Source organism: Dipteris shenzhenensis, chromosome 24, assembly GCF_047967505.1.
Source record: "Dipteris shenzhenensis isolate YYH24624 ecotype China chromosome 24, Dip_SZ_1.0, whole genome shotgun sequence".
NCBI classification, from domain to species: domain Eukaryota; kingdom Viridiplantae; phylum Streptophyta; class Polypodiopsida; order Gleicheniales; family Dipteridaceae; genus Dipteris; species Dipteris shenzhenensis.
The window spans coordinates 12,006,988-12,020,371 of record NC_141619.1 but is presented as its reverse complement, the minus strand read 5'-3'; the positions used below and the strand labels follow the sequence as shown (position 1 = coordinate 12,020,371).

General features: G+C 47.1%; 1 protein-coding gene across 1 annotated transcript in view; it reads left to right on the top strand.

Moving 5' to 3' along the window:
- LOC147886229 (3-ketoacyl-CoA thiolase 1, peroxisomal-like) overlaps positions 1 to 13,384 on the top strand; it is a 167,727-nt gene that overhangs the window by 69,965 nt on the left and 84,378 nt on the right. Inside the window, exon 5 of the mRNA XM_087395115.1 lies at positions 1,774 to 1,872. Within this exon, the coding sequence (XP_087251241.1) occupies positions 1,774 to 1,872 (99 nt within the window). The remainder of the gene's footprint in view (positions 1 to 1,773; positions 1,873 to 13,384) is intronic.

The following is a 13,384-nucleotide window of genomic DNA, read 5'->3' as shown; positions in this document are numbered from 1 at the left end:
AATGCATAGAAGCTTCTGCAAGCATCTGACCTTCCTGAATGACAAGTAACTGCACAAACACCACCACTGTGGCACAAGTCACCTCAAGCGTGAGTGACACGAGAGTACCTGATGTACCTCAACAAATGCACAGTATACTGCTAGAATGCTTCAGGATTATCCCTCTTCCAATCAGAAAATGTGCTGTACTTTCTAGTACCTGCAAAGTACCTGCTGTACTTTTGTCCCTGCAGAGTACCTATGTACTATCGGTGCACACTTCCCCCAAAAAAAAACGAGATTTTTTGCAGCAAAGAAAAGCTGTACTTTTGTACCCAGCTGATGTCGGCGCCAGCCGTACTGTACCTGCCGTACAGTACACAACAATGCCAAAGCTCCCGTACAAAGTTGTACGGCAGTCCGTACGGCTGTACGGACTGTCCGTACAGCTGATGTAAGAACTGCTGTAAAACACAGCAGCTATGCTGCTGTACTGCAGCAGGCTGGCAACGCCCACGCCCTCTTCAAAGACCTGCAAAAATGTGCAGCTGCCGTACGAAATGCGCCGAAATGCGCCCGCGACCACGCCTTGCAGCTGCCGTACGAAATCGCCCGCGACCACGCCTTCTCCGCGACCACGCTATCGAGCCCGTCCGTACGGTCGTACGGACGACGTACGGCCGTACGGATCTGTCCGTACGTCCGTACGGTATGGATGAAGAGAGAGGGAAGAGAAGGCTTGATAGCTCTGATACCAGTTGAGAGGGGGAAGAGTTGAGGAAGGGAGCAAGAGAGTGAGAGTGAGAGAGAGACACACTAGTGTGGGTGTGAAGTAATGAGTGAGCCACACCACAAACTCACTACGGGACAACAGACAGTCTGTACGGAAGAGTTAACGACTGTACGGAATGATTAAACGGGAAAAGTACGGACGGACTGTATGGACTTTGGGAAGGAAGACTGCAGGTAAGAACTGTCGTGCAGGGTTGAATTGAGCCGCGATGGTAAGGTAACCTGACGCAAAAGCTGTACGGGAACCGTACGACAGCCGTACGATGGTACGGACAAAAAGACGGGCGCCAAACAATGACGGACGACGCTGATCAGCAATACACACACACACACACACACACACACACACACACTCTACAACACACACCACACACACACACACACACACATCTCAAGCATCACACACACACACACACACACACACACACACACACACACACACATCTCAAGCATCACACACACACACACACACACACACACACACACACACACACATGAGATGTGTCTTTTATTCAACCATCTGATTGAGGGCAATGTACCAAATTTAATAATAACGTCACAAAAGAAGTCAATCAGAGGTTCAAGGTAAATGTGTATGCAAGGTCCAATACATTGTATTAATCGTAGCTTGTGACTGTGCATGAATTTGCCTTTTTTGAGCTAGTTGTCAGCCAAATGTGTTCCTCTTTTGTCTTCATTCAACTTTGTGGTAATGCCGCATAACATGTAACTTTTTATTCTGTGATGCTATTTCTTATGTCATCAGGGGCTTAGGGTCAAAAGCAAAAGGCAAATATCCAAATTTCTTTTCACTTCTTGATTACATATTTGCTACTGCTGACCTTAAATTGATTTGAAGCATATGTTGTAATGGCAGAGAAACAGAGAAGTACTCTCTCTAATTCTTATATTCCGAAATTTGAACAGCAGCTAAGAGAACTCTTTGATCTATGTTTCCAGCATGTGCAAATATACATCTGTGACTGATGGTGATTTTTGCAGAAAATGTACCGGTTCGCAGTTTGAACAGGCAATGTGGATCTGGTCTACAAGCAATTGCAGACGTTGCAGCATGCATCAAAGCTGGTTTTTATGACATAGGTATGAGTTCCCAAGTGAACTGCCAATTCAGCCACAAACCCAATTATAACAATTCCATCCCTCACGTTCAGCGTTCAGATTTGAATTTTACCCCATTTCAAAAGTTGCAATGCTTCTCAGAGTGGATCAAAGCCTTTCCATGGCTTATTCTTCCATTTGAACAAAGCCAGTATACTTAGTTCTTGTCCATTTGCAGAATTATATGAAGCTCATGTGGGTTATATTTAAGATATTCAATTAGAACGAGTGAACTGTAGGAGGAAGGAATGCATCAGTGATTTTTGAATTAATTCCAGGTGGAGGGAAAGAACACGGGATGCTAATTTTGTAATTAAATCTGAGTAACTACTTCAATCCTATGGAATCCTAGATGATTAAGTTCGAAGTATCTAATGTCCCAAAAATCATAATAAAGGGGGACGCACAAGCTTCAAACAGCTTGTCTCGAAAAATTTCCCTGGAATAGGTGTATCATAGGAGAGGTTAAAACTCAGGCAGATAATCAGAAATCATGAAAGTACAAAAGGTCGGAGAGGTAAGTACAGTTCGTATGTATGCTTGCTGGACCTTGGGTCGAATGGGCTGCATAGTGCGATCATTTGACTCATTGCTAGGTCGGTTTGACCAACTAGAAAGGCGCGACCAGTTAGGTCGGTTTATTGTTTATTTTTTTGCAAAAAGAGACTTCTATTAAGTATTAAAGAAAAACCGTTAGAGCAAGCTCCATACGGGATACATCATGCAATGCACGAAAGGCTCAAGAGCCAAAAAGAAAGGATTGAGGCTGATAGTGCCATCTCAATCCGGTAGAAACCTCCGAGAAAAAGGGAGAACCCCTCCAAACTCGAAGAAATATAGTCCTTCTGGAAGAGGCTGCCCGTGAAGGGCCCTGCATGCTAGCCCATATGGCTATCAAAGTGTGAACCGTGTCAGTCCAAATATCCATGAACGCCTGTGATGGGTGTATCTCGGTGCCATCCAAGGCCTCTGTACATCTGGCTCTCCAAATGTGCCAAGAGGAAATGCTAGCCAAAATCCCCCAAGAGGTGTCCACTGAAGCATGAGAAGCTCTGAAGGGAGTAAGTGGTACATCCTGAAGAGAGCAGGGCTCTATCACCTGCCGGTGGACCGAGAGTGCCCAAGAAGAAGGCTCACCCTCATAAAACACCTGGGGCTAGGTAAGGGATAACCATGCGACCGAGCCCCAAGTCATGAAGAAAGGGGAAGTGTGAAAGATGCTGAGTATCGGAGCAACCCCTTTCCAAACAGTCCTCGCCTGACTGCAGTCCCAAAGGCAATGTCGCACTGGCTCCTCTGCAGAATGACATCGGGGACAAGTGGGATCAGCCCCAAATCGTGATCTCCACAGGTTCACTGCAATCCCTCCATGAATAGAAAGCCAAAAGAAAAGAGTGATCTTTCTATTTCTGAGGGATTTCTAAAGCCTCCTCTAGAAATTTCTATGCAAATCTGCGGTGATGAAGAAGCTTTCCCAATGGGGGGCTCTGGAGGGAGTCCAACCCCTACTGTTCAGCTGAAATCTCCTGGCATTACCAACCATCCGCAATGTCAGCCCACGAGAGCAACTCTTTCCAAAACAAAACACGGTCCCCTCTGTTGTTCGGAGCATAGAGGTTGAGGAAACCAACCTTACGTCCATCAATCAGAAGTAAAACCCACTGGGCCCTGGAGGGGGTTATGGTAACGTATCCAATGACCAGAAGGAGAATAGAATCTGAAACTGAAATGCATGTACCTCTTCTGGTTCCCAAGGCAGGAAGCCAAAAAGTCCGGCCTGAGAGCAGCTTACCTGACTTGGAGCAGTCTCTAACATCCAGTTTGTGTTCCTGAAGAAAAAGAATGTCTAGGGAACCACCTGAAACACCTAAATGGAGTTGATTCCTGATCAGCTATCTGCGACGGCGATGAGGATTGCCGCCCAATCCCTGTATATTCCAACTGGCTATCCTCATCGGCAGGAGGAAGTGGGTTGGAATACCTTACCCGACCTGGTGGCGGAAAAAGAAACCTCTACCGGAGCAGACCTCCTGCCATACACACGAGGTCCAAGGGGAGGAAAGTCCACAGGTGAGAGAGAGAAGGATCTCTCAAGAGGGATGCCGATAACTGGCTCTCCAAAAGTAGAGGGTACATAATCATCATCTGGGAGGCTAGAGAGGTCCTCCAAAGCGGAAAATGAGTTCCGCTGAGCCAGTCCTGGGGAGGGGGTACGAAGGATTCCTACCGAAGCAAGAAGAGAATGTAAGACCCCCTTCCCTCCCTCCAAAGAGGGAGGCACCTGTATTAGATCCTGATCAAAAAGTGGTGCGGACGAGGTGCCAACAACCTGGGCTGCTGAGGAAGGTACAGCCTGATCCAAGGGTGGAGTCGAACAAGGATCCTGAACACTAGTCTCCTCCCGAGGCTCCAAGGGGGTAGCCTCCGAAGCGGTGGATGTGTGATCTAAAGTAGAGGGCCTAACCGCGATCGAAACCCACCGTGGGCCAGAGGTGGTGCGGGGTGCCTAAGGGACTCGAGTAGCCCTAGGAGGTGGGGGAGCCCATGTCTAAGGCCGTGTCTGTGGAGCGGTAGGTCCTGCTCCTGCTCTCTGTCGTAAGCTAGTACGAGCTGGTTGCTTTTCTGGGCCTCTTTTTCTTCTTTGGGCAATCTCTGGCGAAGTGCCTCGAGGATTTGCAAATCCTGCACTGGTCCTGCTGACCTGCAACCTCAAATCTCTGGCGGAAGAAAGACCCATCGGGTCGCTGTAGCATGATGTGGTCATCTGAAATATTGGGGTCCTGGACAATGACCCTAATCCTGGGTACCCCATCCATCCTGACCGCCTCAGCAGCCGAAGAGGGCTCGTCAGGGGGAGGGGGGATCTCTGCTACCACACCAAACCTCTCGCCAATAACTAAAAGAAGCCGGTGATAAACTGAGGGAAGACCAGGGAACCTGATGAGAACAAAAACTCCTTGCTTGTCCTCTTCAACTGGGTCGAATCCCAGTTGAAAAGGAAACAAAAAAATCCTCCTGTAGCCTAGAAGTTGAAACCCGGCCTGTAGCAGGTCTCTCGTGATGTCCGGGGAATCTAGGCACACCTGAAAGAAACCCCGTCCCAACAAACGAACATCCTTGAGGTGGGGGGCGAGGTCCTGAGGGAGCGCCGCCAACATCCAATCTCTAGCTTGTGACCTGGAGGGGTGTGAGCCATGAATGCGTGCGAAGAGAGTCGTGGAACACTCATGCTCCAAATCCTTTTGCAACTGCTGCAGCTCATCTTTTGAAAAAGTGACAGTTCTCGCGGCCGGTGTGAGCGGAGACGGATTGACTGAATGGGAACCCATTCGTCAATCGAGGTGTGTGGGCCGATTCAAACACAAAATATAAAAACTCCGTTCGCTTTCCTGAAACCTTGGAGACCCCTATAAGAGAATAGGGGTACTCCAGATGAAGGAGTGGGTGAAGGAAAAAGGGAGAGAGAAGAAGAAGCCAAGGAGGAGTCAGCAAGGAGGGGGCAGCAAGGAGGAGGGGAGAGGAGGGGGCAGGATAGAGGAGAGGAGGAGTGGAGGAGAGGGGGAGGAGAGGAGTAGAGTAGAGGAGAGGGGAAGGAGGAGAGGAGGAGAGGAAGAGAGGAGAGGGGGCCTGGAGCGGGGGGGGAAGGTGCTGGAGATAGACATGGCTTGGTGATTTCTCATTACTCAACAATTTTTTACCATCCCCTCCTCATATCCTTCCTTCTTTCCAGCTTCTCTGCCTTATTTCTCCTCACCACCTTCTACATTATTATATAATAGACATGGCTTGGTTATTCCTCATTCCCCAAAACTTATTTGTTTTTTCCCCCCCAAACAAGAGACTTCTGTTAAGTATGAAAGAAACTCTGAGAGCAAAGCTCATTGGAAAAGTACATCATGTGAGGCATGAGAAACAAATACTCTAATAAGGCAAAATCAAACCCCTGTAAGAGTGCACACTCCCGAAATGGCCACCAAGGTGTGTACCATATCTGTCCAAATACTGGCCATTGTGGGTGCACGGTGGACCTAGGAACCATCCAAAGCCTTTGTGCATTTGGATCTCCAAATATGCCACGCTAATACACTCGTCAGAATCTCCCGTGAAGTGTCCATAGAGGCATGTGCAGGAACCTGTCATTAGAGAGCATGACTCAACCAAATGTCGTTGAACCGAAAGAGCCTAGGAAGAGTCATGTCTCTTGTTAAACACTTGAGGCCCCGAAAAAGAGAGCCAATCTACCAAGCCTTAGGTCAAAAAGAAAGGGGAGTGCACAAAGGTTCTCTATAATTTAGCAATCCACTTCCAAACAATCTTCGCCTGTCTGCACCTCCCATAAGCAATGTTGAATAGACTCAGTAGACTAGCAATGAATACATGTGGAATCTACCCCAAACTTGAACCTCCACTGGCTCACTCCGATCCCTCCATGAGTAGAAAGAAAGAAAGAAAGAAAGAAAGAAAGAAAGTTTATTAAAGTCTTCGGAAGACCGATGGGTCTATGAGACTGAAAAAACCTGATACAATGAGCTGTGGTAGTGGAGCTACTAAATGAGCATCCATACCAATGCAGAATGCAAAATGGCAGTACTAAGTCCTAAGTACAACATAGTCATATCCTGACTATATATATATCCATCTTAGCAAAAGAAAAAGAGTGATTTTTCTATTCTGGAGGAATTTCCAACTTCTTTTCCAAAAGGATTTTTGCAAATGTGTAGAAATCTAAAAATTCTCCCAATGAGAAGCTCATGTGGGCTTCGAGCCTCTAAGGCTGAGCTCAAATCTCCTGACATTACTAACCGTGTATCGAAAGGCTCTTCTCTCAGTGTTTTGCCCTGTAGCAATCCATTCCCACTCCCGGGTGTCCCATGGAAAATACTGTATGGGGACACCTCCATAGAGCCAAAGTCTCCATGAGCCCAAGACCCAACAATTATTTACATTGCCCCATGGTGATATCCTTCCATCTTTCCAACTTCTTTGTCTTTTTTTTGTGCATGTAACTGTCACCTAAGTTCAGAAGGCACGGTGCCTAGCTACAAATCCATTCTTGAGCAAGCTAGCTTGCGGGGGAGCATGTTGTAAGCACATGTGTTCCGTTACTATGAAAGACATGCTCTATCCCTTTTTCCTTTGCGTCCTTCCCATTATCCGGTCACATATGCATGGCGGATTTCCTTCTCTTTTACTTTTAGTGGCAGCCCTCATTGATATTAGTGACTTTAATACTTCGGTCACTAGTACTAGGAGACGGGAGATCCTCAGACGTGAGATCGGTATTCGCCAACAGTTGGTAGTCTTGCAGTGGGAAGAGCAAAAATGGCCTACGGATGCCTGGATTCAGGAGTGCCTTGTTGCAACAAGGACTCAACAACAGATATTGCTTGATCAAAGAGCAGAGTATGCCTTTCATGCCCGTGAGTCATTCTGGACTTAGATGGGGGGTAGGGTCAATAAGCACTTCTTCTCTATTCTTGGTCCTAGACATAGTAGAGAGAGTGTTTCGCAGCTTATTAACTCAGACAAGGTTTTGCAGACAGATTTAGATGCCATCTTGCGCATAGCTACCTTGCGCATAGCTACAGACTTTTATTCTTCCCTCCTCACTGCGGATCCCACACATGCTATTTGTCATAGCATTCCTGTGTTGGTGAAACTGGATGTGTGAGTCTCATTGGATGCACCCTTCACCTCCAACACAGAGTTCAGATTTGCACTCTTGAGGGTAAGTGCCTATGTTCAGATGGACTTTCTCCCTTTTTCTTTATTGCATGTTGGGATATGATTGGGGATCACCGTAAGTCAACCCTGTAGAGCGTTTGGGACTTGGGTAAGATGCCTGGCTCACTTACTGATCTCATCCCAAAGGGAGGTTGCAGAAATTTAGTGTCCTAGTGGAGGCCTATTACTCTGTTGGGCACCTATTACAAACTCCTAGCCAAAGCAGTAAGTCTGCGTTTGCAGCCCATACTTCCAGATCTTATTCATGATACACAGACTGGTTTTGTATATGGCATAAGCATCTTTGATAATATCTTCTGATTTTGGGAAGCTTCTGAGTGGGCTATGCAAAGCGGCCAGAGGCTGGCCATTCTACTCTTAGACTTTGAGAAAGCTCATGACAGAGTAGATTGGGGCTTTTGGGAGGGCACCCTTCTTTGTTTTGGCTTTACAGATGCATGGATAAGAGGGGTTTCCTCTTTGTATAGATGAGCCCATAGCCAGGTGCTTATTGGTGGGGTAAGGGGTGAGAGTTTTCAGATTTCCAGATTAGTCGGCCAGGGATGTCCTCTTGCCCCCTTCTTCTTTTTGTTTGTGGCTGAAGCTATGAGTATCTTCATCAGATCTCGAGCTGATATTTTCGGGCTGAGACTCCCATTGAGACAGGAAGAGGAGCTTTTGGATAGTGAGTTGGCAAATGATACTGCTGTTTTTTTGGATCCCACTCCACAGACGCTCACGTCCTTTAGGACAACCTTGGATTTATTTTGCACTGCTGCTTAGTCACACATCAATTGGCACAAATCCAATGGCTTTCGGATTAGCACTGACAAGGACACTCCGAATTGGGGGAATGACATAGGATTCACTTGGATTCAGAGGGATGTTGTTGTCAGTATTTGGGATGCCAGGTTGGTTTGGGCATCTCTCCAACACAACAGTTCGCTCCTTCGTTGGAGAAAGAAAGAAAGAAAGAAAGTTTATTAAAGTCTTCGGAAGACCGATGGGTCTATGAGATTGTGAAAAACTTGATACAATGAGCTGTGGTAGTGGAGCTACTAAATGAGCATCCGTACCAATGCAGAATGCAGAAAATGCAAAATGACAGTACTAAATCCTAAGTACAACATAGTCATATCTCAACTATATATATATCAATCTCAGCATCATCGTCGACATCAATCATAACCATCATCATCATCATCAACAGCAGTAGGACATCAGTATGGATGAGGCTGTGAAAGTGGAGGCATGAGGTCAGCAATAGAGCGCTGTCGCCCCCCCAAGGGTGCAGTCCTGGTACATCTCCTGGTCGTAGCTCTGCGTTTGACTAGGGCCATTGTGACCCCCGTCGGTCGGGCTTCGACCCTAAACAAGGAGGGGATGTCCCAAAGCATGATCTGTGAGTCAACCCTCTATCTGAGCTATTGGGTCAGAGGCTCCAGGTCACGGTCATGTCGAGGCCTTGCCTCGTGGGAGTCTATGTGATATGGCTGAAAGAACTCCGTGATAGAGGTTTGAGAGGTATCAGTCGAGGAGGAAGTCTAAGATCTCACAGCTCCGACTGAGCTTCCGTCGGAGCTGTGAGATCTCCTGTTTGAGCCCCTGAATAAGATCAGCTTGGACTCGGATAGCCTGAGATTGCTCCTGTATGAGACGTGCCTGCTCCTGGGTGAAGCGTGTCTACTCTTGTGCGAAGTGTGACATCTCCCTCTCGTGCTCTCGGATGCTCTGGACCTCCATCAACAAGTACTCTCAAGCCTTTGATGGGTCAGCTCGTCCGTGCTCTAACGGAAACTGAAAGGACTGTGGCTTGAAAGTGTGAGGATGAGACTGGAGGCTGGGTGATGACTGGGTGAGATGGGTACGGTATGGAGATGATAGTGGCCCGGAGGAGGTGATCCCAGCAGGGTGTGGGAGCGTGGGCTGACTGAGAGGCAGAGGGGAGAGAACGGTCGAGTAGTGTGGAATAGCGTATGACCCCTCCAAAGTAGGTGTCATAATCATTGAGAGAATTGTAGTGGAGAAGAAGGGAGAGATGGTGGCAATGGCAATCCCTCTATCCTAGGGGAGGGTGGAGCAATCGATGTCATGGGTAGGGGTATGTCAGAGCCAGTAGCTGTAACTGTAGAGGCTGTAGGCGTAAGTGGAGCTGAAAGTGTAGCTAAAACTGGAACTAGAGCTGACGCTGAAGCTGAAGCTGAGGCTAGCACTGAGGCTGAGGATGAGGATGTAGCTGAGGATGAGGATGTAGCTGAGACCGAGGCTGAGATTGAAGCTGAAACTAAGAGCATAAAGAGGAAGCTTCTCTTTTGGGGCATTGCCAGCTTGACCTTGCCTCGAGAGTAGTAGTGGGTCAACTAGGTCCTGTTGGCCACGGCATGGTTTGTTTGCTCTTGCTGGTGCCTTTTCAGGGATTGTATCTCTGAGCTTAAGAGACTGATAAGGAATTTTATATGGAGTGGTCTTGAGGGCACATAAGATGTTATAGCCAGGGTGGCTTGGGAGACTTTGATTCTCGCCACTAGGTAAAGGTGACTTAACATAATAGACACAAACTTATAGTGCAGGGCCTTGCTCTGTAAGATGGTGGTGAGGAGTCTTATGCTTGGGCAAGAGCCTTGGAAGGATTGTTTTATTCGCAGCATATAGTCATGCACACCTTCACCGGGAGGAGACTGGATGGATAGTACTAGATGGATCTTTACTTCAGCACATCTCAGATCTCCTTCTTCCCCTCTTATGGCTGCTGTCCTCAAAGCTTGGGCCAGCTTCAGGATTGCTCTTCAGCGGGCTCCCCATTCCTCTCGCGAAGAGATTGATAGGCAGCCCGCCATGTGGAAGATAGTATATTGGATGAGCATGGCAAACTTGGTGCTTCTCATTACATGCAGTGGTCCAGTTGGGAAGGGGGCCTGCCTCCATTGTGGGATCTTGGAAAGCTTTTGAAAAGCTTATAGAGGACATGAAATTTTAGATGGTTAGTCATCTCAGAGGGAGTGCAAGGAGAATTTAGTAGATTGATGCAGTCTTGCTAGTGGATTGGTTGGATACATATGACATGCCTATTACTTGTTCTACTTGGATGGCGGCGTTCACGAGTAAGGGCATTTCACTTCAGGCTATTGTAGTTTGAGATGCACATGAGGATGCCCTGGATTTTTATGTGCATTCGGGAGGCAGATTATCCAGATCTATAGATGACATCTTGCTAGAGAGAGCATTGCAGCCTGGGATTGTGCGTTATGCGGAGTTCGGTTTTGACTCACAGTGGTACCTAGATCCTGGCACTCTTCTCATTTCCCTGGGATCATGGAGATTATGGCTTTATGGGAGTGTCCCATAAAGCTTTTGCAGTGGGACCCAGGAGAGTGGGAGTGGATTGACGAAGAGCACCAAGAGAAGAGCCTCCCTTTCTTTTGTTATAGTGTCAGTAATGCTAGGAGATTTCAGCCCAGCTGTAGAGATTGGAGGCCTTCTAGAGCTCTTCATTGGCATAGTTTTCATATTTTTGCTTATCTGCAAAAAAACTTTTGGAGGAGACTGTGAAAATCCCACAGGAATAGAAGGACAAGTATGCAGGGATTCTCTCGAGTAGCTTATGCTAGGAGGATTGTTGTAGATAGAGACACTTTCAAGCAATCACTATGTCATCAGCAAGGCGTTGACCACATGTCGACACATGTCAACCATATGTCATCAGGTGTTGACCACATGTCGACAATGTGTCGACACATGTCAACCATATGTCAACCACAGGTTCACCTAGGATTACCATATCCAACTTCCAAGGTGATCTCATCTCGATGGAGAGTCAGAGGCATTAACAGTAGCTGCACATGGCGAATACGTCATTCAATGGTTTAGTGGTGCAGTGGTCCGGCTCACATACACACACCATCCCGAGTAGAAGAGGCTGGCGAGTCAGGAAGTCACCCAAGCCATTAAGAGAGCCAACAATGCAACGGCTATCTCTAACGGCTAAGGAGATAGAAGGATCACCAATCAAGAGAAAGGGGGGAGATTCTTAGTGAGGGGAGGGACCCTCTAAGGCACAGGGAGGAGGATGAAGGAGAATGGGAGGATTGGGAGAGGGGAGAGCATTCAGCATTGAGCATTCGGCATTGGAGAGAGAGAAAAAGAAAGAAAGAAAGAAAGAAAGAAATTTTATTAAAGGTCCACGGAAGGCCATACATGGCCTATGGGACACAAAATCATCCGAAAGGAAAATACATCATCAACGATGCGCCAACTAGGTGGCCTCATCGTAATACAGCTAAGATGCCAAAAATGGCTACAAAAATCCTAGATACAAAATGAAATGAAATAGAGTACCAAAAATGCCTAGATACAAAATGTAAAATATGAAATATGAGGAACATCGTCTTCCCTAAGGGGTCTGTGTGAGAGAGAGAGAGAGAGAGAGAGAGAGAGAGAGAGAGAGAGAGCTTGCCAAGAGGAGGCTATGTGGAGAAGATAGGGGCTTGAGCTATGAGCTCGCCTATTGTAGCTTTGTGTCCACTATGGGGATAGACCTGTGTATTCTGGCAGATATGGCCACCTCTTGTGACTTGTTACTTGAGGCTGCTGTCCATTCTTCCGGTGATTTGTGTACTTCGGCCGACCTGATCACTCTTTCATCTTTATGTTCCCTAGTATATGGGGATTGTTCACAACTCTCTGGTGCATGATGACTATCTCTCCTTGTGTTCATTTTGTGGACACCCCGATGTGATCGTCACCTAGCATAGTGCACTCATACACGGCGTGATTCACTGCATTACAACCTATGGCACCTGCACATCACTGCATAGTGCATTCTGCGTGATTCATTGTCTTAGAGCTTACAACACCCATGCTTCTCACACCAGCAGCCTTTGGCCTCCGGTAACACCTCTGGAAGGGATAGGACCCCCCTCCCTCCCCATCAGCTTATGGCGATCACTGTGGGACACTGCTGTTGGTGTTGAGTAGCGAGAGGGAAGTGGAGTTCTACGGTCCTAGAGGAGAGTTCTTATGCGGAGTACCTCTAATCCCTTGAAGGAGCTAGTGAGAGAACTAGGAGGTACTTAAGGAGAGTGGAGAGGAGACTTCCGGCCGACCAAACTCGATACAGAAAGCATTACGCAAGATGAAAGTTCGCGAAGTCCTCAGGGTAAGCACAAAGTGAACCTATTGGAGCAGTAGCCAAAGCAAGTAACTTCATCGAAACTCTCATCGATCTGGACCAACAAGATCCTTGGTGGTCAGATCGGGACTCTGGAGAAGAAGTACAAAGTGGAGAATGGGTGAAAGAGGAAAGTACTAAGGACGAGTCATACTTAATGGAAGTCTAATTTTTGCAAACAAAACAAAATAAACTGAAGAGGCTGGTAGCTGTTTTATATGAGAAGGGACAGTTGGTTTGTTGTGTTATAAGAGCTCTTTTGCTTTTGAGCATTTCAAATTATCCCTACGTTACATATACCTCCTTCAATTCTTCGAGTTCTTTACTCTTGATCTATTATCTAGGGCTTTAAGAAAATTGCCTATCATGGGTGGCCAAATTAAAGCTTCCAAAGGGGATAACCTTTGGGCTGAGCCACCGTACGGTGCATAAAAGAGGGAAAGGGTGGACAGTGGCGTGGTGGGTTGGAGAAGAGTAGCTCCATGATGTTGATGTTCATGGAGTTGTTGTGTCCAATTGGAGGCTCTATGCTTGAGCTTGGTGCAGGTACAGGACCTATGATGAAAGCAGCAGGATTGAGGTTTTAAAAAAAAGATATTCCAT